General features: G+C 40.6%; 1 protein-coding gene across 1 annotated transcript in view; it reads right to left on the minus strand.

Moving 5' to 3' along the window:
• PEX7 (peroxisomal biogenesis factor 7) overlaps positions 1 to 15,075 on the minus strand; it is a 65,964-nt gene extending 50,889 nt beyond the window's left edge. The window contains exons 1-5 of the mRNA XM_037045668.1: positions 14,887 to 15,075; positions 12,891 to 12,948; positions 11,877 to 12,027; positions 5,325 to 5,402; positions 4,823 to 4,931 (exon numbers count right to left, since the gene is read on the minus strand). Of these exons, the coding sequence (XP_036901563.1) occupies positions 4,823 to 4,931; positions 5,325 to 5,402; positions 11,877 to 12,027; positions 12,891 to 12,948; positions 14,887 to 15,016 (526 nt within the window). The 5' untranslated portion in view covers positions 15,017 to 15,075. The remainder of the gene's footprint in view (positions 1 to 4,822; positions 4,932 to 5,324; positions 5,403 to 11,876; positions 12,028 to 12,890; positions 12,949 to 14,886) is intronic.
• Positions 15,076 to 25,853: the final 10,778 nt, after the last annotated feature.

Below are 25,853 nucleotides of genomic sequence, written 5' to 3' on the forward strand. Positions count from 1 at the left end.
CTTTTTTTAAAGTACCATGGCTTGTCCCTCTTGCAGTTTATTTAAAGGGCACAAAAAAAGTGAGAACTCCTCTGCAGAAGCTAAGAATTCCAATGCCGTGACAGTCGCTCCTGCTGCACGCAATTGGCACTTCTTCATCACTGTTTTCTAAATGCCACAATGACTCGACTCTTTGAGCCACCAGGACATCTGTATTTGTTTGGTTTCTTTTTCACAAGTTTTAAAAGTCATCACCTGAGGATATGGCTATTAATTTTAGAGAGAGTGGAAGGAGAGAGGGCGAGAGAGAAACACCAATTGGATGCCTCCTGTATGCACCCTGACCAGGCACTGAAACTACAAAGTAGGTACGTGCCTTGACCGAGGATCAAACCCACAACTAGTCGGTGCACGGGAGGACGCTCTAACCAACTGAACCACTCAGCCAGGGCTGCATTTTTTGTTGTTGTTTTTCATCATATTTTCCAGACAACTGGCCTTTCATTGTCAACCAGACATTCATCAGACCCTTGCGATGGTGTGACAGACCCACCTGAATCACCAGTTTCTCTTTTCAGTTGCAGACCTGCCACTATCAGCAGAACCAATGAATTTAAATGCAGGATGCAGGACAGGAAGTGCTGGCTACTACTATGATTAATTGCAAATTGTAGCAGGTAAAAGGAAGTTGGGTAAGGAGAATGAGTGTAAACATTGAGTCTGAAATCGTGAAACGAACTGAGTAGCAAAAGGATGCATATTGGGCCCAAATAATTTAATCTAATTGAAATACCAGATGCCTATCAGATGTCATGACTCCTTCTCAGAGTGCAATGAGGTTTTTTTAACTACTGGGCCCAACATATTCACACATGGCTATCATTTATAAAATTATATGGGGTCTGTAATAGTAGTAACTTAGTTTTCATGGTTCACAAGAAAGTTTACTTCACATTAATCTTCTTTCTGTACAGAACTTAAATATTCTTCCTTTCTAGCTCACATCATTTAGAAATACAAATGCTGTGCTAACACAGCTACCACGAACCAGACAAAATGCAGTGTCCGCAGAGAACTCCAGTACAGAAGGCAAATCTAGATCTAAACCTCCAGTAACTCCCCATTTGGGGCCCGTCTTAGCTAATGATAAATTCAGTCCTAGATTTGCAAATACCATGCAACTCTGAAGGGTACTAAATTCTTGGAGAAATTTTTAAAGGAACGTATTTTATAGCATACAGATACAGTGCTTGGTTTTCATTAAATCCCTTCAGATCTCTTTGAAGCCCTGAATGTGCAGCCATTTCAGTGAATATTGGCCCCCTAGAATGTATCCATTTACTTCCATCTAATCAAAATTCACTCTCTGCCTGTTCAGTGTACGCACTTTGGGAACCCCTCCCTCCCATTCCCTACTCTCAACTGTGGGCGCTAAGCCGGCACTGCCAGTCCCTCTGTAGACACAGTGATTAGTTCAGGAACTCCCAGACTCCCTCTGGAGCCAAAGGAGAAAATGAAACTTTTCCTAGAGGTCTGAAAACTTCTCACTTTTTCCTCACACACAGAAACCAGAAAGGATGTGGGCATTAAAGCTGCTGCCATTTTGCTGTCACAGGTGCATGACACTGAAACCAACTCGACAGAAGACAGAACAAAAGTGAGCACAAGAATATCCTTTGAACCCTGTATCCAGCCAAGCCTCTATGAAGCCAGTTCTAATTCTGGACTTTTAAACTATGTGAGCTATGCGAGCAAATGAATTGTCTTCTTTCGTAAAGCAGTTTGGGGCAAAATTTCTTTCAATTTCAACTGAAGAAGTCCTGGTTGACATGACCACTGTTTACATTCACTTCTAATCTATATTTTAATCATTTTTAATTTTTCGGTTAGAGTTGATAGGCAATATTGCATTCGTTTCAGGTGTACACCCCAGTGACTAGACATCACATAATCACTAAGTGATCATCCCGCTAAATCCTGGCCCAGCTCACACTGCACACAGTGACTAGAGCACTACTGACGGTGCTCCCTAGGCTGTACTTCCATCCCGGGACCGCCCCGTGGCAGCCAGTCTGCACTCCTGACCTTCACCTTCTTCACCACCCCCCTCCCATCCCTTCCCACCTGGCACATGAAAGTAAGATCATTAAACAAATGTTCTTTTTCTTCTGTTAAAGCAAATAATCACTTTGTTGATAAAAAACTGCTTTTATACAGTACCTACTTACAACACACAGATCCTTTTCGAAGTTAAGTTTGATGATTACGCTGCTAACTCTCTATACACCACTAATCTTTTCCTGCTATTCAGTCTCACACGGAACACTCTTGAGTGTAGCATCCGGAGTCAATATCATGTATACCAGGCTACACAAAAGGCCCGTGAAAGAAGCAGCGCATGACTCAGTCCAAATAAAGGGCTAATACACACAGTGCTGCCTGACATTCAGATAAATGCAGCTGTATTAGTTCATGACTTTGTCATTGTCAGATTTCACATTGATCATGGGCATAAAAAGAACAATGATTAAAGTCAAATGAAGACAACTGTAGAACTTATATATCAGAAGAATTAACAAAATTATATTCAATAAGGTAAATATTTTTTTAAGTATCAGTAGTTCAAGGAGCTTTACTTACTAATACTTTCCCAAATATGTAAAGTATACTCATTATTAATTCTAGTTTATTGTGCATGATGACAATCAGAGCTCCCAGCAGACATGTGTTGACTGGTTCACTGAAGGTGGATCTATTCTATACCAGTAATTCCATCCAAGGTTTGAAATGCCTCCTCTGAAAATGTAGGATGTAAGGCTCAATGGGCATGCCTACTGGAAGATCATGATGCTAATGTCAGTCGGATTCACGTTTTCATGAGAATTTTAATGTAATTGTACTAATACAGTTACACTAGTGTTGGAGATTTTCACTAATAGTAAGTGTTGGAGATTTTCACTAATAGTAAAATGATAATTATAACCATTACACTGAAGTGTGGTCATCTTGCAGATGGGATTCACTACAAACATAAAACTCATTAGCATTTACACTAAATTAAAAGCATAAAAGATGATTAAGTCAAATTATATATGCAGGCTAAAGAGTTAATTCAAATTAAATGTATCAATATTGCTATTGTTGACTTAATAAACACCTGTCCTATGGTAAGCCGCACAACAGAAAGACAAAAGACTAAAAAAGAAATTTAGACTTATCCCCAAAGCCTCGATATTTTGAAAAAGATTCATTTCAGATTATGAATAAAAAACTATGACAATTTATAAGTTAAAAAATAATAGTAATAAGTTTATTAGTTAACAGAGTATACCACTCTTTGTTCTAGAAAACAATGCTGTTGATTTTAATCAGCAAACAAAACATTTTAAAAAATTAACTGCACCTCTACACACAGAAGATACTGTCATTTACTTCACTCTTATCTTAGATTCAAAAAGTTGTTCAATTTAAATGGACATTCTAGTCTATACACAATTTACCTGAAGATTTTCACTTCTGATTGTCTTCAGCCTAACAGTACTTGTAGAATTCAGGCACATGGGTATTTTCAATTTTTACAATTAAAACTAAACTAATAAACAAAAGACAAATACCATGTGATCTCACTTTTACGTGGCATTAAAAAATAGAGATACAAAGAGCAGATTGGTGGCTATCAGAAGTGGGGGTGAGGTAGGCTTTCATGGGTGAAGATAAAAAAGTACAAACATCTAGTTACAAAACAAGTCATGTGAATATAATGTGCAGCACGGTAACTATAGTTATAACACTGTACTGTTTAGTTGAGAATTGTTGACAGCAGACCTTAAGAGTTCTCATGAGAAAAAAAATTCGTAACTATGTGTGATGATGGATGTTAACTAGACTCAGTGGGGTGATCCTTTCACAATACGTATATCCAGATATTGAATAATTATGTTGTACAAGTGAAATTAACACAGGGTGGGGCAAGAGTAGGCTTACGGCTGTTTATATGGAAAATAATACAATAATTAAGAAAAATACAAGAATAAACTGTTTCATGTATTCACAACTGTAAACCTACTTTTGCCCCACCCTGTACAATGTTATATGTCAATTATATCTCAATAAAAAACAAATTGGAAGGATTTCTGTGACATTGTATTCCTTATGAAAGCCACCTGACATAATTCCACAATGCAGGGCACTGACACAGTTTTCTGGCAAGAAAGGAACAATCAGTACCCTGTGGACTGTTTACCTTTGGGTCTGGGTAACTAAACAAGGAGACGATATTAGAAGAAGCACTCTACCTCCTCCTGTAGTTACGTCTTCTGTCCTCCTCCAAACAACCAGAATAGTTCCCATGGCTCTATCCCAACCCTACGCAAGGCTCTACGGCAGCAAATGTTTTCCGTAAAAGGAAAACAGTGAGTATTTGGGGTTTTTAGAATTGCTGACATAAAGCAAAAGCAAACAGTCAGAAGAAAAGATAAGCAAGGATACCAAAAAGCATCCTTGCTCTAGCTTAGCGGCAATGAATTACATCCTAAAGAGGACATTCTAAAAGGAGGGAAAACATCAAGGAAAGGAGAGACTGATACCAAAGAACCTCACTTGCTCTCTGTCCCACACCTCCTACTTCACCAAAAAAGAGCATGCTAGTCAAATGGTTAGAATGATTAAAAAGTAATTTAGGCCCACCTAATTCATGTCTAGGGGGTGGTAGGTAAAGCAACAGAGAGCACAAAGAATTCGGTTTCCCCACCCTCAGCTCTACGGTACACAGTGCCACCTACTGGGGAAAGCAAGACCACCATTCTCTACTAGTAAGGCTTTTTGTGAAGGTCAAATTACTTACCTGAGGCTGAAGCAAAGCAACCAGGGATGTGGGGAGACCAGATTGTGCTATAAATGACATTTTCATGGCCTCTAAAGGTGCACAAAGACTTTTCAACAGTTGGATCCCACTAAAAATAAATGAAGAGATCAATTACATAAAAAGATAAATTCAAATGTATGCTTTTAGATATACAATACATAAAATATCTATGTATTTATATATATGTATATACACACACACTATAGATACACGTCTCAAGGACTTTTCTAAAGTCTATTTTTTCATAATGCAAGATGGCATTTAAGGGGCTAAAATAATCAATGCTGAACTAATTATTAGTTTACAGCCAAAAGATTAGAAAATTTTTAATTCTAATAAATGCTTTAAGGTACTTTAAAAATATATAACTAGCTATCTACTTTAAAAGCCACAGAAGAATGTTCTGTTCTAGAAAAGAAAAAAATCAGTGGCAGCTTTGGGGAGGGAATGCTTATTTTTAAACACAGCGACGCCAACATACCAGTTTGACAGTTTGATCCCACGAACCCGACACCACAAGCTGTTCACCTCTGGTTTGGCTCCAGTCAATGCTGTATACCTAAAAACATTTAAAAGTGCCGTTTGGAAAGCAAAAGAGCATCAAGTTCACTGTTATATTTTTATCTCATTATAACAGTGGTAGCCAGTTACAACAACTAATTTACTTTGTTAAAGCATCAAATAAAGTCGTATAAATCTCAACATTGTGTCCGAGAAGTGGAAAGTCCCCTTGTCCACTCCCCCAGACTTATTCCTACAGACTCTATTTAATAGAATTCTACAGAATATTTCCAAACCTTCTTCACTAAAAAATTATACATATCTTTAAACCTACCAACAAATCATTGTCTGCAGCACCCTGAAGAAATGTCAAAGCAGATTAAAAAAGCTTGCTGGGTCAATGTCTATCAGAAAGCATTAAAATGCAATCAATATCACTATCTGGCCTTTCTTTGAAAAAGCTTATGGGAACCAGGTGATCCTTTCAGATCTCTTGGTAAACAGCCTTAGTTATGCAATGGTACTGTTCTAATCTGGGCTTCACTGCTCTCAATAAACCACTTCAAATGAACTACTTGGAAGCTCATGGAAATATTTTTCATTCTGTCATTTTATACAACAGATTATTACAGATTAATATAAGCTAAGGTCCACAAAATATGTGCATAATTATACTTTATGAAAGTAGTCCCGACACAGATATGCGTACATGTCACTAAATGTGATCAGCAGGTTATTCTGAATCTGAAAATTTGAACTACCATATCTAGGGAAGAAGTATGAGTGACAGGAGTTTGCAGTGGTTTAAGCATGGGTTACCTGTTCTCAGCTGCCTACTGCTAAGCTGAGCCATGCTGGAGCTTGAGTAAAAACAAAAAAATCAGTAATACTGCTTTACTTAAAATTGATATTTTTGTTAAGCATAGATTTTTGCATTAGTTTTGTTTTTTAAACCACTGCATTAAGAGATTATTTATTTTGACCACTAAGTTTAGAGACCTCCCTCAATCGTGGTACTCTAGGTGAGTGTCTCACCCACCCCTCCTAGCCCTGGCCCTGCTGCTGCCCAGGTCCATGCAAAAGAGCAAAGAGCAGTTGGAACACTACGGAAACCACAGTCCAGTAACAGAGCTCAGATAGCAGACAGAGGCGCAGCAGAAACCAAAGACTGCTACAGCCATCTGTTAATTACAGGTGGAAAAGATAGGTGTGGAAGCAATCACTGAAGATTCTGAGAGCAGAAGAGTTTGACTTTATCCTCTAGGCCAGAGCTCAGCAAATTTCAGGGCCAAGTAAGTATTTTAGGTTTTCTGGACCATTTGATCTCTGTCACAACTAAACTCAGCCTTGTAGGGTACCAAAGTAGCCACAGATGACACTTAATGAACGCGCATGGCTGTGTTCCCATAAAACTTTATTTCAAATCAGACAGAGGGCTGGGTTTGGCCTTGGCCCAAGCAGGCATAGTAGTTTGCCAACCTCTGCTCTGGGCTGATGTGAATCGTCAAAAATAGCCATAAAAGCAAATCTTTATGGAGCACCTACTGCATGTAGGGTGTTATCACAAGCATTTTGTGTATTTTATTTCATTTAATCTACACCTCCATGAAGTAGAAGTAGATACTATGCCAAGGCCCACAGAGGTTCGAATTCCCAAAGCTGGCAAGCTGCAGAGCTGAAACCTGAGCCTGGGCTGCCTGTCTGCAGTCCCCCTTCTTCCCTTTGCTAGGCTGTCTCTGCAGTGCCCTGCTCCAGGGCGCTGTGGAACTGGAACTTCTTGGTGACCTGGAGCTGCAATATGAAGGAAACCAAGGGCGGCCCTTGCTGGTATCACACTTTACTGGAGTCACCTCTGGGCCCAGACCTATTTCATTTTGCTTTCATGGATTATACACACCCAAGAACTTAAAGCCCCTGTCCACCCAGTGAACTCCTTCCTGCTCAAATGTCGAGACTTGGCCCCATCATGTCTTTGACAAAATAAGCCTCCCCTGACGAACCCCTCCATGATTTAGATGCTTCCTTCTGTGCATTCCAACAGCATCTTGTACCTACTTCTGATCAGCATTTACCGTATTTTAGAGAAATTCATATTAAATAACTGCCACACATCTCGTACATCTATGCTCATTGCAATAGGTGTGAATTCACAATAAATGTGAATTAACCCAGCCAAATTTATCCTCACAATATGTAACTCTGCTGAGAAGCTGGAAAGAGCTACTGTTTTCATTTTAAAAGATAACTGAACACAGCTAAAAACTAACAACATTAGCTCACTCTCCACGCCTCTACACATTTCCAGCACAATGTGGGACTTGAAACCTTATGCCTTCTCACCTTTCAAAACTGTGAGAGCCTCCACAGGCTCAGAGAGAACCCAGCCCTAACGAGAAGAGAAAATGGGAGGTAAGGAAGCTGTGCGGATGGCAGTGTCCTGCCAGCTGTCTTATCTGACACACAGTGTGGCACACATTATTAGGACTCTAGGATAAGACTAAGGACAGGACACACATAACAAGGTTAAAAATGGAATAATAGAGAAGGAAGTAAAGGTGACTCAGTCAATAACACTTCATTTGCTTTACTGAGTTTAAAATATTAGGACATGTAACTAACAGTACAGTCAGAATATTGTGTTAAAAATAATCAAAACCTCTAGACGTAAGTACAAAAGGGGTGCTGGGATGGAAGCTTCAGCTTGATCCCCTGAAAGAGAAGGATTCAAGCAGGGCCTTGAGGGCTGGCTGCAGTGTTAGCAGCAGGAAGCAGAAGTGTAAACACTGACCAGGAGCCCACGGGTCCAAAGACACGCACGGGCACAGAAAGCACCAAGAGATTAGGACTAGGGTACGCTGCAAGCTAACACCAAAGGTTTGTGCCTGGGGACTATCAAGGATGGCGGCACTCCCAAAACTGGAAGACTGGATGAAGAAAGCTAAGGTATAATTTTAGACACACTGAGTTTGAGGTGACAGCGAGATACTCAAGTGGAAATGTCTGGTAAGAACAGGGGTTTTGCGTTTCCCTCAAGCTCTGTAAAAAGTTTACAGCCATAAAGATGTTTGGGAGACAACCAAAAAGGGGTGACTGGATTCCATTATCCCAACCTTAAGTCAGTTTACTCATCTATTCAAGAAATATTTATTGGGCACCTACTACATACAAGGCATGGAGTGGGGCCAGGGAGGGGAGATGCAATGCTAGACAAGGCAGATAAAGTCCCAACCCTTGTGGATCTTCTATTTAGGAGGGGAAAACAGTCTGTAAATAATTAAAAATATAATTTCGTGTTGTTATTGTTTAAAATTACAAAGCAGAATAAAGCAAAGTAAGGAAACTAGAAAACAATGACAAGGGTGGCAGGTCACTTCTCAACAGTGGTCAGGGAAGACTTCTCTCAGCAAATAACTAACTCTGTGCAGTAGGAGAGAAAACTACAGACTTGAGGCGAGGCTTTCAGAAGAAGAAAAGACCTTGAAGCAGGAAACAAGCATGTCATGTTCAAGGAACAACAAGGTCAAATAGGAGGGACAAGATCCCAAAGGGCCAGGATCACAAGTTCGTATGTAATTTCTCTTCAGAGGCTACAACCATCAACCACAAACCACCGCCTGGATTACAGCACCCTTCTAACTGCCCCCCCCAACCATTCTTGCTCACCTCCATCCATATCTACACTGCAGAAAAAATAATGTCGCCCCCAAGACACAAATTAATGTCACCCCCCTCCCACGACAGAAAGCCCTTCAGTCATTTCATACTCTGGTTCCTGCAATTTACAGCCCTCGCTCAGCACTCAGACTCATCCATGCTGTGGCTTACTACCCCAAAATCACAATCACGCAAAACTACCCATGACTTGGGGATGCATACATATGTAGTAAAAGTGAGAGGAAAAACAAAAAATACATAAATAAAAACTCAGGACAGTGGATGCTCCCGGGAAGAAGGAAGGAAGGAAAAAAGGTGGGAAGAGAACAGGATCAGAAAAAAGGAGACAGAAGGATACAATCAGTAACCAGGGACTTCATGGTATCGGTGAGGTTTTATTTCTTCAGCTAGATGATAAATATACAAGTGTTCATTATAAATTTTATATGCATATTTCACATGTATGAAATATTTCACAGTAAATTATTTTGAATCTTCAATGTCCTTCCACTGATCTTAACATAAAGGCCAAAATGCTAACTAACTGCTATGGGCACATAGGTTCAATCCTTCCCCTTGGAGCATGAGCCTTCCTTTGCCCCTAGCACTGTTCCTCTGACCTCGCCACCTAGTCAATCCCTACTCCCCCATCAGACTCAAGCATGCCCCCTCCCCCGTCCCTTCCCCAGACAAGATCCTCCCCTCTCATAGCACGCTGTATGGTCACGGCACTTACCATGGCCCACATCAAATAGCCAGCAGCCGGAGCCTCTTCCCCTGGACGGGGCAGGGCCCTGCCTGACTTGTTCATCTTCCTGACTAGGCCTAGCACCGTCCTTTGCAGACAGCAGAGTTAATCAAAAATTTTTTGAAGGGGCAGAGAAACACACCTGAACGGAAGGCACATCTCCTACTAGTCCACTCTTCCATCTTTTCCCTATTCCCAACCCCCTCCCCTACCTCTCAAACAGTAGACATGGCAAATGGTCAGATTAAGTATAAAAAAGAAGGGAAATACACAGTTATACTCTTAAAAGCAGGGTCCTCTAAAGGCCTATTTTATGAAATTACTCTTGGCAGTGGTGAAGAAAATTAGTGGAAAAACTGCAACAAGAAAAAACACTGAACACTATTTTGTGCTGCTTTATGAAATCTAAACCTAATCAAAAACCATTTGAGAGGACAAATGTTATTGCTGAAACTAATTCCCAAAGAGCTCATATTTTATCTACTGTACAGTACTGCCCTTTTTAAGTTGTTCTTTTTAATTAAAAATCACCAAAGAAAAACTATGTCTGGAATCATCATATTTATGTGTATCAATATAAAGGAGAGGAACATTGACTTTTCATTACTGAGTGATTAGAAAGGGCTACATGCTGCTTTTAATGGGAAATGAAATTTTTTAATTTGTCATGACAGAAACATTTTAATGTGAATAGAAGTAAACAAAACCACATAATAAATCCCCAGGTACCCAACATATACCACCTATAACAATCAACATTTTTCCTGCCTCGTTTTATCCCATCACTGACTGACTGATCGCTGGAGTATTTTAACATCAGACAATTTCACTCATTAACACTACAGTGGATAAGGATGGTTTTCAACTTAAGCACAAGGCCATTTTCACACCTAACATGATTAACAAAAGTTCCTGCCCTGGTTGGTATGGCTCAGTGGATTGAGCACTGGACTGCAAAGCAAAGAGTCTTTGGATCCATTCCCAGTCAGGGCACATGCCTGGGTTGCAGGCCTGGTCCCCAGCAGGGGGCTCTCAAGAGGCAACCACACATTGATGTTTCTCTCCCTCTTTCTCCCTTTCTTCCCATCTCTCTAAAAATAAATTAAAAATCTTTTTAAAAAAAGAATATGGCAAAAACCATGAAGGTACCACAAAAATGTCTGAATTTTGGATATTTTGCTCTATGAAAGTCTTGCATTGAACATCCTGAAACTAAAGTCCCTTCTTTACTTAAACTGTTTTAATTTTCAGCAATTCTATGAAAACATGATCATTTATAACTACACTTATTCAAACAGCCTTCACAATAAAACAGAGGAACTAAAATTTTCCATTATTTTTTATCGCAATCTTAAAGGCACTGATTTTTAATAACTACAGCTATAAAATGATGTTTGGAATCCTCATAAAACTAATCTTTTATCACAAAAGACTAACATTCTTGCATCTGATACACATTTACTGAAGGCCTTCTATGGACCAGGCCCTGTGGAAAGTAAATTTGCAAGTTTTCATTTAAAGGATCTATTTCTACCTCAAGAAAAAATTTTTAAACATTTAAAGTAAAATACCAAAAGAGAATGTCTTTACCATCATGTTCTTTAAAAACATAATATATATTTTAACAACTTAAGGTCACACTGTTTTCTATTCTACCCGCCCCCACACACAATATCTAGACAAATGAGCCAGATTTAGATTTAAGTCCGTCAGGAAGCTCTGCCTCATATTCAGTGTTTGAGGCTTCTGCCCCCACATATTCTGAACATCCTTAGGCATCCTACTGAAGACCTAAAGGCAATCCTGCGATGTCTCTGTGAAAAGTCTGCCCACCTCTACCTCGAGGCAGAGCATGGCAGGCGTGTTCCGAGGGTACAAAGAAAGCAACGGGACTCTCTGGAGGACCTGGTGCAGAACGAAGTATGCTCCCACTGGTGGCATTTTACTGACTAATGAGAAGCCTGTCCTGTTCTTCTTTCCCAGCTCCTTAGGCCAAGAGATACCTCTAACACGTGCCACAAACACCAAAGCTTAAACTTCTTGTTCCCTGAAGACATTTCCCTACATTTCTGTCCCCAGACACGTTTCATCCAAAGAAAACCCACAGGCCCAGAAAGCTTCCCTCCCTACCTCCTGAGTGTGCTCCTTGTAGACTCGCAGTGGCCCCGCGGCTTTCGCAGTGTCCCAGAGCTGCAGCGAGCCGTCCCCACTACCGGTGACCAGGACGTGCTCATTGTTCTCGCTCCAGGTCACGTCAAACAAACCATCGTTCCAGTCAAAGCTACCACACAAAAAAATTAAACTTGAAAAAATCTAGTTGAACATAAAATAACAGTAATAACTACACTTTTTTAAGTTTGTCATATTTTAATGCATTATCTCACCTAGTCTTCACAACTATGAGAAGTAAGTAGAACAGGCACTTGAAACATGCAGACACAAGTTCAAGGAGGTGAGCGGAGTAGTCCATCCAACTAGAAAACTACCCAGCTAGATTAAAATTAGGTCTCCCCACTGGAGACACAGCACTATTTACATGAAGGCATGCTGCCATACCTGGGTGCTCACTGTTTTTGTGGTTCAGAGGCAGGCCCAGCAAGCACTTTAAAATACTAACTTGGAGAAGTGATTCCAATTTTTCCCATAAATCTTTCACCTGCGCGAAGAGCAGGCAGGTATTTTCTGACGGCATTTCCTTTCCTCTCTCTCCCTCTGACTAACTCTGATGGAGGTACTGAGTCCAACAGTCATGTACACAAGACATGCGTAGAAAGAAAAGGGCAGGAGGCACTAGATAACCTACAAAATGGATAATTAGCTCCTGAATGAGTGACACTAAACTACATTAAGAAGACAGCAAAGATAGAAACATCACACAGCAGTACAGTTACTAGTTCATTTTTTATGTGTAAGTTTTATAATATCTAAATGGACACTGAGAGACTAGAGCTTTGGAAGAAAAATGATGATCACACTTAATGGCAAAAATAAGTTCTATACTATGCAAATGTTGAAGTTTCTTTTACATTGCAAATTAAAATTTTTTTAAACTTTATGGATAAAAGAGATTCAAAACCTAATTCTATTAAGGCTCTAATAACAAAAGAGAATACACATAAGTTACCAGTTAAAGAACCAGCTTACCTTCTAAAGAGCCTAAGGCCAGATTCATTTTGATCCAGTATTAGCAGGGTTCCACAGCCTAAGGAGAAAAGAAGCAGAGATCACGCTGTTGAAACTGCCAGGGGACCACCTAAGGTCAAGGAGGGGTCAAGCACTGAGTACCTAACTTACCACCATGAATTTCCCCCTAAAGTTATCAAGACCAAGTATACAAAATTAGGTTGTATTCCCTATTTCTGGTTTTCTGTGTTGTGCTTCAATCATTAAGGATTAAACTTGTCATCGCACTTATGCTTGAGATCCAGACATCTCCTCCTACCAGAGGAGACATTTGAGTTCAAATTCTGTGGCCAGGCAGGGGCCAGGCATCTAAACCTCCCAGATAGGTGTTAGCACCGCTACGTACAGGAGCAAACCTCTGGCTTACAGACCCCCCAGGATTCTATTCCTGCTACATCTCATTGCCTCACCAATAAATCTAAACTGCATCAACATGGGACTTTAAAACAAAATATCTGGTGGAATCTGCAACATACTTGGTAGCAAAGTGCTAAAGACAATATGTATGTTATCTACCAAAGAATTATTATTTTACTAAGGGACCAGCATATTTTAAAAGTTATATTAGTTATCGGAACTGTGTAGGGGGAAAGGTACTGGATGGCCTTTTATTTAAATATGACTAATTTTTTTTTAAAATGCCAACTCCATTAAAGTTTTTGTAAAGGTTTTCTTTCAAAACGTCAGAAACCCATGGGTCTTCAACCTGACTGGTGGGCAATTATTGTAAATCTAAATATGCAAGCAGTAAGAGCTAATGGTGAAAGTAAAAGAAAGCAAATATTTCTCTCCAAGTTTTAGAAATTACATTATTTTTTCAGCTGTAAGGACCAAACAAAAACTGCTACCAAAGCTGGAATCATGCAGTGATTTGCATATCTTCGTTGTGTAAATAATAGCTACATTATTAGGATGTGTAGGTTGTTTAGGATGTGTAGGTTGGATATGTAGCTATTCTTTTAATTAGGATATTAATTAAAAGAAGAAAAATTAAGAATGGAACCCTTCCTCATATGTAGAATCTAATGAACAAACTGAACAAGCAAAATAGAGAGAGACTCACAGAGGGCAAGGTGACAGTTGTGGGGTGGGGGCGAGGGGCTGGGGTGGAGGGCAGCCAGCAAAAAACAAAAAGGACTCATGGACGCGGACAACAGTGTGGTGATTGCGCGGGGGGGGGGGGGGGTATGAGGGAGATAAATGGTAATGGGAAAAAATACAATAAAAAAAATAAAACCACCAGAAAACAATTAACAAAATGCAAAAAAAAAAAAAAAAAAGAATGGAACCCTGCTTTTCAATCTAGACCATGACAGACAACTGACTTAAACCCCAAACAAATGCTTGCAAATATAGACCTCCTGATAGAACAACCGATGAAAGCACAACCTGGATAAATTTCATAACGGCAATTGCAAGGAGTCTTAAATCAGGGGCACTCGATTCATGACTGACAGCCCGAATGCTGACTGTGGGGAACGTGGACGACTTAACACGTACTGAGATGAGCCTGAGGAAGGTCTTCAAAGTGCTGGGGTCGGGTCAGACCGGTCAGACCCGTCAAAATAGCTACACAGGTTAAACGCCCTAGGGAGGTTTAACCTCTCTCTAGGTCGGTGTGTGCCGGGAAGTGGTCCAGGGTGGTGGGGTGGGCGAGTATCAGCTGGCAGTGGAATTGGTGCGCTCTTAAGGAATTCTTAAGACACGGGCCACTAGGCGTCTTCCAAATGCTACTTCTGCACGGTAAATGCGGAGGGGAAAATGACACTATTGCCAGACCAACTCCCCACACTGCACAAAAGAGGGAGAGGGAGCCGACAGGATCCCCTGCTCCCCCTGGTGTTCAGTTGAGGCGTCGTCTACTGCCGGAAACGTTTTCCGACCGAGTGGAGAAGCCAGGCTAGGCTGGTACCCACCCACCCCCGCCCCCCTCTCCGCCCCGCCCAGGCGGCCTCACCGGCGATGCCGTAGTTCTGCGAGGCAGCGCAGGCCAGGCGGCCTGGCAGGTACGGGGAGAACTCGGCAGCATAGCCGTGGCGGCCAGGCACCCGTAACGTCCGCACCGATCCACTGTGTGCCGCGGTCATCCCGCCCGCCGAAGCCGCTCGGAATCGGAGGTGGACTCGTCCAAAGAAGTTAGAGACCCAGGAAGACGAAGCGGAAGTAAGGACAGACTGTGCCCTGAATACTGGATTTCTATTGGTCTGCAAATGGAAGGGCATTGACGCCAGCAGAATTCATTTTTGTTTTGGGCAAAACAAATTAGTGCCACATGTGACGAACTAGGGCAGTGTGGATTAGGTGGTGATTCTGACAACTTTTGTTTTTGCATATCAGCCTCCACTCTGGGGCTATCTGGTTTTTACTGTCAATTGAGCTTTTGAAAGACTGGCACCAGTAAATGCCCCGAATGATTACAAAACGAGATAAGCTACAGAAAACTGAAATCATGTAGTGATCCAAAAAGCAATCGAGTGCTGTGTTGCTTAAGATAATGTGAAACAATATTAAATCAGGCGGGAGTGAAGTGCAGGAAAAAAGACATAATAGACAACTAACTTAAAAAAAGTCTCCCTCATATATTGTATAGTAATAAGTGCTCAGATAAAGGATTAATTGGGGAAAACTAAGGCTTATCCATTCATTCACTTACTTGTTTATTCATTCATTCAAACATTTACTAACCATGCACTATGTGGAGCGTGACCATATAGAATTTACTTGCCAAATGAGACAATTTTGAGAGTGAAAGAGGGTGCAGTTAGTAAGTAAGCCAGGTGGACCAGCACACACCTGATTGTATGGTCAGCTTAACTATACACCAAATACAGTGCTAGGCACTTGGGATTCAAAAGCAATAACATATACTCTAAGCCGTCAGCAGATTATTCTAGTAGACATGTCATCAGTTAAGCACAATTAATGTAATGTAGATGCTATGAGAAATATGTATGGGGTATTTTTAAAAAGGAAATTGTGCTGGGAGATGGGAAGAAAAGTGTCAGAAAGGAGGTGATAATGCTTGTGGTGAGTAAATGATAATGATGTTTTCTTTAAATAGACAAGAAGATGGAGGTGATTGCAGGCGTAAGAATAACATGAACAACCCAAGAAATCTAAAACAGCATGATGGTGACTGCCAGGACTCAGCTTAACCAAATGGAAGGGGGATGGTGTAGAATATTGGGTGGAGGGATTAGGGTGTTGTATTGGGGCTGGATCATGAAGAGCCATGTGCTGTACCAAGGCAATTGAATTTCTACTCTAATTTAGACAATGTGGAACCATTTGGCATTTTCTAATGTAAGAAAACAAATTACTGCATTTTCATTTTAAAAGATCATCTGGGCAACACTAATCTGGAGGACAGAGATTAGCAGTGGGAGGCAAATTAAAAGATTTTAGCAATAGTTCAAGCAAATGATAAGGTTTTAAATAAATATTATGGCAATGGTAATGGAAAGTAAGAGTCAGATGAGATTTTTAAGGTAATAACTCATAAGATATAATTTGTGAGGAACAGGGATGGCATTCAGATTTATGACTTACATGCCTGGATGGATGTAGGGACTATTCACTGAAATCAGGACTGTGGGAGGAGGAGCAGGTTTGGGAAGAAAATGAGCTCTGGTATAACATATTTAATATGAGTATCGTGTTGGACATACCAGTCAGAAGCTCAGAAAGTTCTTCTTTCCATGTAAAAAATACGTAAGCCATGGAAAGGATTGCCCTCACTCAGCAGGAAAACGGTATGAAAAAAGGAAAGAGCCAAAGACGGACCTTGGGGGAAACACCAGATGTAAGAATTGGCAGGGGAAGAGGAGCTAGGGAACAGATGGGAGGAGACAAACCAGATGTATCCTATTGATTAATCAATGTGTTCAAAAATACAGCTGAAGTTGGGAGAATTTACAAACTACCTTTTGATACATGTTTAGATGGACAGGTTGAGAGTGGATCCTTATTTGGGGAAAATGAGTCAAACGAATCCTTAAAGAGTATCAAAGAAAATAAGATAAAAGCATCTAGTACAGTGCCTGGCACATAGCAGGCATTCAAAAAATATGACAACTACCCTGGCTGATGTGGGTCAGCTGTTTGAGTGCCAGCCTGAGAGGCAAAGGGTCACTGCTTCAATTTCCTGTTAGAGCACATGCCTGGGTTGCAGGCCAGGTCCCCAGTAGGGGGAATGTGAGAGGCAACCACACATTGATGTTTCTCTCCCTCTTTTTCTCCCTCCCTTCCCCTCTAAAAATAAATAAATAAAATCTTGAAAAAATAAAAAAGAATAAAGCATTAAACATATGAAAACCATTACTATTATAGCAGGAAAGAATTTGCTAGCACAGATCCAAATATTCAAGAAATAAAGCATTTTTTAAAATTGATTGAGAGAAAGAGAGAAACATCGATCTGTTATTCTACCAATCTGTGCACTCATTGGTTGTTTCTTGTATGTGCCCTGATCAGGGATCTAACCCACAACCTTGGTGTATCAGGACGATGCTCTAACCAACTGAGCTACCAAGCTAGGGTCTCTTTATTTTCTTCCAACAACTTAAATCTCCATCCCCATAGGCTGTTAGAAAATTCAAGCTCATTGGTGCTTGGGGTTTCCTGGCACTCCCTGAGGTCACACCAGAGTCTGACACTAGAATGTAAAGTTTATAACATTAGGATCATCAGCACTTCAAACAGTGCCTGGTGAACAGTGAAGAGTCTCTCTCATCTGCTGACTGTTAGGATCACCACAGATAGCTCCCTGTGCCAGTTTAAATTATCAAGTGAGTGTGCATTTCCACGCGATACGTGAAACTGAGCAGGGCCCCCTTGTCTCTTCTCTACTGAGATGGTCTCCCACTTACCTGAGGAGCCCATGAAATTATTCCCACCAGGGGGCAGGACCAAGCTGCGGGCACATCTCCAAGCTGGAGAATCTTCCCCTCTTTCCCCCTGCCCCTTCACTGCCACCACATGGTCATATCTTGCCTCCCCCTTCTCAAGAACACATCAAAACTCTATTTGGTGAGCTTAAAGATTGTGAGCAGTTTCTATGGCAATCCTTCACATGCCCTGAGGTCAGGATCACAGAGGCACTGGCTAATCTGACCAGAATAGGGAAAGGAGAAACATAGATCAATACCAAGTCAATTGTCCTGGCATACTGAAGGAAGAAAATAAGTAAAACATGAATTAATTATTAATTAATAATGATTGACAGTAAAAGCTTGGATATGTAAAAGCAAACAGAATCTTATATGTGCCTCTTCTCCCCCCTAAACCACACAAGCTCCAAATTCTTAGCCAGCCCCCTCCCCGTGAACCTGAGATGGGACACAGATGCCTGCCTCATCACCCAGGCAGTATTCCTCATATTTCAGGTCCCGGTCTCTGAATCTCATTTGGTAATTTTTATAATGTACATTCTTAGGACACCCCATGGACATATTTATTCAAAATCCCAAGGCCTAGAAATCTGCAGTTTAACAAGCTCTTCTAGGTGATTCTCATTTGTTGGCTAAAGCAAAGACAGAGAAGAAAAACACATTTGAGAAGCGCTCAGCACTGACAGGGGCTTATACATTGGTAGCCAACGAGAATACACTCCAGGCAAAGCAAGCCGGAGTTCTTAAGATGTACATGGAGGGATATCATTTGTAAAATATTGACATTGAATGTGAAGATTTAAGAATTACACAGTAACCTCCTCCCAAACCTAGAGGAGACCACCAGACCTGAATTACTCCCATAGCAAAATGGTTGCTCCGCAAAATTACTCCACAGCAGTTATGGATCTGGAACCAGGCTCATGTTTAATTCCTACCGTGGACTTTATAGATTACATCTGAGAATTGGATTTCAGTTACATACTTCATTTGTATTAAAACATAAATATACAAAATGTCAGACTTACTTAAACCAACTCAGGAGTTTCTGCTTGGGGGGAATACTTGGTATGTCTGTCTGTTTTCATGTCCTTTGCACTGGTGTAAACCTGATCCCAAATCAGTCAGTCTCGCTTCCTTCACATCTCCCAGGTGCTGTGTTTTCAAAGGTGGCACAAAGCTGGCTTGTGAGTTCCTGAATCAGTGTCAACATGAGGGCTACAGTCACTTTGTTTGTCAGATAAGGACCGTTTAAATTCTAATTTAAACCGCTCTGTCCTAACTGAGTAAGCACAGAGGGAGCCCTGACGTTCTGTTAATGCACCGAGGCAGAGAGACACCAGAGAGCCGATGGCTGGCTGGCCACAGTTTCTGGGCCTGGAGAGGAAAAGGAGATGTATGCGGGTCCCTGCACTGTCCTTCTAGGAGTAGCCACTACATCCAAAAAGGCTCGGGGAGGATGCAACCAGTGTGACCACTTTATTTCGTGTTTTAAGCACAATGAAACCTTCAATGTTAATTGGGAAGTTAATAAACACTCCCAAGCTTAAGAAATGCTTCAGTTTCAATCTCATTTAACACATAATGGCAGAGACTGGCATATGTTACTTTGCCAGAAAGTAAGGAAGTGCACACACAAATTATACAGACTGTGGAAAGGACACAGGCACCTGCTGGAGGGGGCTCTCCCTGGATACACCTAGACCAATTAACATATTGGTAAGTATGGATTATAACGTACTGCAGGAAATAAGAATTTAAGAGACCATGCTGATCATGAATACGTGATAGGAGAGAAAGAAAGTTTTTCCATACAGTACAGTTTCTGTTAATAAAGCTAAAAGACATGATGAAATTACAAGATAAGCATTTGGCAATCACCATAGACTGTTTTAGGCAAAAATCATCAATGGGTGTTAAAAGTAGTGGCAGGATGTATAAAGACAAACAAAATAATATAGTCTCGAAGTGTCTCCTGCAATGTTCTTATTAGTTACAAAGGGAAAATTAGTAAATTTACAATAATGAAACCTGGCAAACACCACCTTCAGCAAGTGATTAAACATCACCAGGAATGGCACAAACCAACTTCATGTGCTTCTGATGTGACGTGCTGGGAAGAGCGCATCTTCACCTCTGTGATGTTTCTTCCCAAATTATGTAACCTGAGGAATTCAGATAACGAGGTAATATCAGACAAATCTAAATTGACTAACATTCTACAAATAACTGGTCTGTACTCTTCAAAAACATCAAAGTAACAACGGACAAATGATGTGAACCCCGGCTTGTGGGGTCCATGGCATTATGGATGAGATAAGACAAATTCACACAGACTACCGAGTCCCGGAGAAGAAAAGGGACAGCATGGCTACTCTCAAGAGAAGAGAGCCTGGGCCCTGGCCTTGGCAAGCTTTTATTGCTTTTCTGAGTACATCACATTGAGGACTGTCCTCATTTTCTATGCACAGGTTTGCTTTAGGTGGTTGCCTTTTACAGAAAACAAAGGAGAGGATGTTGCTAATTACATCACAGAAGAAGGATATTTGCAAATGCAAAGGGAAAAGTGGTTGCACTGGTTACACAGGTCCTTGGAAAGTTTAGCATGGATTTTAGGAAGTTAATTTAAAAATACTTGGGGGAACAAACTTTTTGCTGCTTCAATTCGGGGTGAGGGAGTTTTAGCAAAAAGCAAGTCTCAAAGTGGCCTAGGTACAATGCAGACCTGCTTCCCCACAGGGAAACCTATCCGTGGGCGTGGTCCTGTGCATCGGACCTCGCTTTCCACTGTGCATTGGACCTCAGCTTTCCAAGTGGGAGCTGTGCCCACACCACGCAGAACGGTCTCCTGTAGACAAAGACCGAAGAACTGCTGCCCATGGAGGTACTCTAAGAAGACAGTGCGACTAATGTGACGTGTGGACCTGCCTTAGATTCTGGACGAGAAAGATATTTTTCTTTTTCTCCAAAGGACATTAGAGGACAATTAGCAAAAGTTGAAAAAAGTATTTAGATTAGTTATAGCTTTTTGCCTCTGCTAAATTTCTCATTTCGGTGACCATATTTTGTTTATCTGGGTTTTATTTGGGGAAATACATACTGTATCTCAGGCACTTAAAAATTATGTAGGTAGATGGATGAAGCAAATGTGATAAAATATGCATACTTGGGAATCTTTATAAAGGTATATAGGACTACTTTGAATTATTTTTGCAACCTTTCTGTAAGCCCTTATTTATTTATTTTTTTAGTAAAAAGGCTGTTTTGAAGTCCAAACTTCCAGTTTCCAGTTCTGCATGTCAGGAGCTGGAATGTCACTACTATTTCCTAACAACAAATAAAAAGCTGAACAGACTAAAAATCAACAACCATAATTGATGAGAGGACACATGGCAAACCTCTGCTCCCAAGAGTAGAGAGTCAGACCGGTGGACATGGGGAGTCCCAGTTACCAGAGCAGAGATGCACTAGTGGAAAGCACTGCGGAACCAGTGCAGGAGTAGGAAAGCCTGAACTGTGAGTGACAAATTGCTGCAGGCTCAGTGTGGACAAGTCTAGCAGGACCCAGTCATAGCGGGGACCTCACAGGATCATGAGATTGACCTCCAGGAGGCTAACCAGGCTCCCACAGGAAATACTGGAGAAAAGTAACCTGGTGCTTGCAGCAGAGGTAAGAGGAAGAGCAACCATTCTGAAATACAATACAGCAGCCTGTTCTTTTTTTTCCCCTAGTGCAAATTTTTTTCTTAATTCCTTTAACTTATACTTTAGTCAATAATGTTGTAATACCTATGTATGGTGCCAGGGGGGTACTAGAAATAACAGGGGGAACAATTAGTAAACTATATGATTGTCTAAGCACTCTGTCTTTCTTAAATCCTGCCCTCCAGGGAAACTCCTTAATAGTGTCAGCCTAATACGTCGGGCTTTATCATCTCGACGTATTAGGGAAGTAGAGAAGTATTAGGCAATAGAGAAGTATAAAATAAATGTGATAAAAATGTTAAAAACTTGGGAATCTGGGTAAAGGACGTATGGGAATTCCATGTATTATTGCTGTAATTTTTTTATATATTTGAATTGTTACAATTAAAAGGGTTTTTAAGTGTATATATATGTGTATGTACATATATATGTGTTTAAAGTATTTTATATTTCAGCCTATTTTGTATCCAGTTAGTTTGAATTAATAACAATGGCTCTTATGTGTTAAGTAGTGCCCTGGGAGCTGTTAAAATTCCTACACTGTTGCCCACATAGTTCCTGTAAAAGAATCACAAGCCAGAAATTACTATTGTGAGTCTACTGGGACTTCTGACTTCTATAAAGCTGAGGGAGTGTGTTTGGGAAGAAAAGCAGAACTTTCCTGCTACCTCAACCTAGAATGAAATGGAACTCACACACTTTATGTTTCAGAGCTAATAAAGTGGAAATGTCAATGGGGAAATTCGGGTCAGCTATAATTCCCATCATGACTAAGTGACATAAAGACTCAGAATACTCTGACCTAGCATTGACCTCCTGGAGGAATCACGGTCAAATCAGGATTGCTCATTTCTAGCATTCTTGGTAAGTTGACTCAGCATTTCATAAATCTTGACCATTTACAATAAATACAAACCTACGTTACTACATACCTTTCACTGCCTCAGGCAGATATGCAGGACAGTACCAAGCTATTTCCCAGAACTATGTATCATGTTTATATATACTTAAGGGAAAGAAGTTTTGATACAGAAACAATTTACCAAGTATAAAGGGAATGTGTATGGTCATCTTAAATATGAGTATTAGACATTGGAAATCTAGTCTGCTCATTACTTGCCTTGGGTTTCTTAGCTTTGGAAAACAGCATATTCTTAGCATAAGCTAGCATATGCTTCAAACACTATCATTTCTTACTAACTGAGAAATAGAAACAATGCTGATTTCCTTCAACCTTGTCGAATCCTTTTGGTCAAGAAGGCAGACATGCTTTCATTTGAAAGATACAGAAATCTTTGTATTCAAAGATTTGTATTTTTCGAGCTTTGTATTCAAAGCTCGCCAGTTGTCTGGCGTGCTTCTCATAGCCCCTGGGTTCCTTGATGTTTTATTGAACAGCATGATTCACTGTGAAAAAGGAGTTGCGACCTTGGGAGTCACTTACTGCAAATAATGATGGATACAAATTTCAGCTCTGATGTTGCTGACTGCATAAATGCAAACATAATTTATCTCTTGGAGCCTCAATTTCTTTATAAAATAGGGCTTCCTGAGAAGGGCAAGAACAGTGAAGGATCTGGAAATCAAATGACTTAGAGAATGGTAAAGAGAACTGGGTACCACTATACACCTACAAGAATGGCCAAAATCCAGAACACTGGCAACACCAACGGCTCACGATGATGCAGAGCAGCGGAAACTCTCGTAAATTGCTGATGGGAATACAAAAGGGTACGGCTACCTTGAAAGACAGTTTGGTGGTTTCTTACACGAGTAAATATCCTCTTACCATACAATCCAGCAATTGCCTGCCTTGGTATTTGCCCACAGTGGTTGAAAACTTATTTCCACAGGAACTCTGTACATGGATGTTTATAGCAGCTTTCTTCATAATTGCCAAAATTGGGAAGGAATCAAGATGTCCTTCAGAGGTGAACAGATAAACTAAGGTATATCCAGATAATGGAATATTATTTAGTGCCAAAAAGCAATGAGTCATCAAAAAGTGGTCGTACTAACAGGTGAAGTGTACAGGGTGTCTGTGTGTTTTATGTAGCTTCAGAATTGGACCCAAATTGCCAGGCACAGATTGAGTGTTCCATTTTGTTTACACATCAGGGGGAAAACTCTGTTCATTAAACATTTCATATAACTGCACTCAAGTTCTGTCAAGCTGGAAACTTGGACTTTTTCTACATAGTGACTTTTTAATTCTAGTCTTCATAACCTGGAGATTGGGCTGTTACTTTTACACGATGTATGCAGTGTCTCATGACTGAAGTTTGCTTTATTTCATTGTATCTGCACTACCTATATTTTTCAAGAGCTATTTTGGGGAGAGATGATGTGTTTCTCCATTGAAAACACAATAAAAAACAGCACACACTTCAAAATGAGTTATCAAGCCATGAAAAGACATGCAAACTTAAATGCATATGACTAAGTAAAAGAAACCCATATGAAAAAGCTACATACTTTATGATTCCAGCCACATGACATTCTGGAAAAAGCAAAACTATTGTCATAGTAAAAAGATCCATGGTTGCCAGGGGTTGGGAGTTCAGGGTGAGAGATTGCTGGGAAAGACACCTAGGCAGAGCACAGAGGATTTTCAGGGCAGTGAAATACTCTGTATAATACCACAATGTTGGATGCATTATACTTTATACTTTGGTCCAAACTCATAGAACATATAGTACCCAAAATGAGCCCTAGTGTAAACTATGGACTTTGGGTGATCATGGCGTATCAATGTAGATTCAACAATTACAACAAATTAGCAAATGAGCTCAAAAAGAGTCTGGAAGCTGTGTAAAAAATACATGCTATTTACTCAAGGGTCTTAGAGTGTACAAACTGGAAACACAGGCAAAAACCCAGAAGTGTTCCAAAGAAGATAGAAAAGTTAAAATTTCTTGTAGCGAAAAATACATTGTTGAGAATGATGAGCCCTGCATTCTTAGTCCTAGGATTGATCCCAGGTGATTATCAGTCAGGTGGGCGCCAGATGGTCCAGAAGATGGGTGCCAGGAGGTCTGGTCACCTCCTTGTGGTCTGGATAATGGAAGTCAGGAGGATGTATTTGTGATTCCTTCAGGGGTAATGGGGCGACCTGGTTGCATGAGTCTTTCAGGGGTTAATTGGGTTGCATGGTGGTCCAGATGTATATCCACGCACTGATGCAGGGGTGGGAAGATTTCTTAAAGTTTGATCCCAGACTGGGTAGAACAAGGATGGCATCTTTCTCATGCATCAACATTTATAATGTTAATAATTTTGGCAGTTTAGTTAAACTGCCTTTTAAAAAAGGCAACTCCCTTTAAGTGTTTCCTATCTTGGCTCTTTCCTCCAGATGCACCATTCTGGTGTAGGGGGTGGGCATGTTGGTATTGAGGAAGATCGCCCCTGTGTGGATGCAGGCACCGTATGGGGATCTTGGGACCTTCCCCTCAGTTTGGCTGTAAACTGATATCTCCTCCAAAAATTTGTCCTAATTTAAAAGTAAAAAAGAACGGTGCATGGCAAACAAAACTTAGTGACAATTAATGTTCTTAAGTAAGTTGAAAGGTTTTAGAACTTAGTTTTATTCTCCACTGATCTTCAGAGAGAAAACTTTCAAGAAGCTGAAAAAGAAAGTCAAGTCTCCCCTCCACCACCTCACTACCATGGATTGCCTGCAGATTTCTTCTGAAAGATCCTTTTGTTCTACACCCACGGGCTTTCCCGGGTGTTCTTAAAGCGGCCCCTACGCAGGAAAAGTCTTTACCTTCTTCTCCCACAGACCAGTTGAGTCCTCTTTCAGATTCTCCTTTAGGGTGGAGCGCTTTCTGAAATTCCACCTTATTGCTAAAAATTAACTTCTAAATTTGAAAAGAGCATAAGCCTAATAAAGTGTGTAAGAATTGAAATTGTTTTTCCTATTTTCCCTGTTTTGGGGGGTTATAGAAGTTAGATTTTTTGTGACAAATACAGTGAATAAAATACTTATAAGTTGATAATGAGAACAGCTTTTTAATTAAAGTAGAGAAAGCGGCAGACTGAGTACCAGGAGTCTCTGTTCTTTGTGTTTGGGGGCGCATTGCTTTACCATTTCGGTACTCCATTATGATAGATTCTGATCCTTTGCATCTCTCTCTTCTCTCTCTTTCTCTCCCCCTCCATCCCAGTATCTCTCTCTCTCTCTGGTGTTCAATAATTATTGACAATAAATGACTAACTAAATCCCTGGCTTAAGCCGTCTCTTCATGCACACACCAAGCATCATGGCTGCACACCAGGGGACCCTAACAACAGAGGTGATGGTGGGGTATCCTGCACACACCGGCAAGGC

Source organism: Sturnira hondurensis, unplaced genomic scaffold (genome assembly GCF_014824575.4).
Source record: "Sturnira hondurensis isolate 20B ecotype Veracruz unplaced genomic scaffold, ASM1482457v3 Scaffold0004474, whole genome shotgun sequence".
Classification (NCBI taxonomy): Eukaryota; Metazoa; Chordata; class Mammalia; order Chiroptera; family Phyllostomidae; genus Sturnira; species Sturnira hondurensis.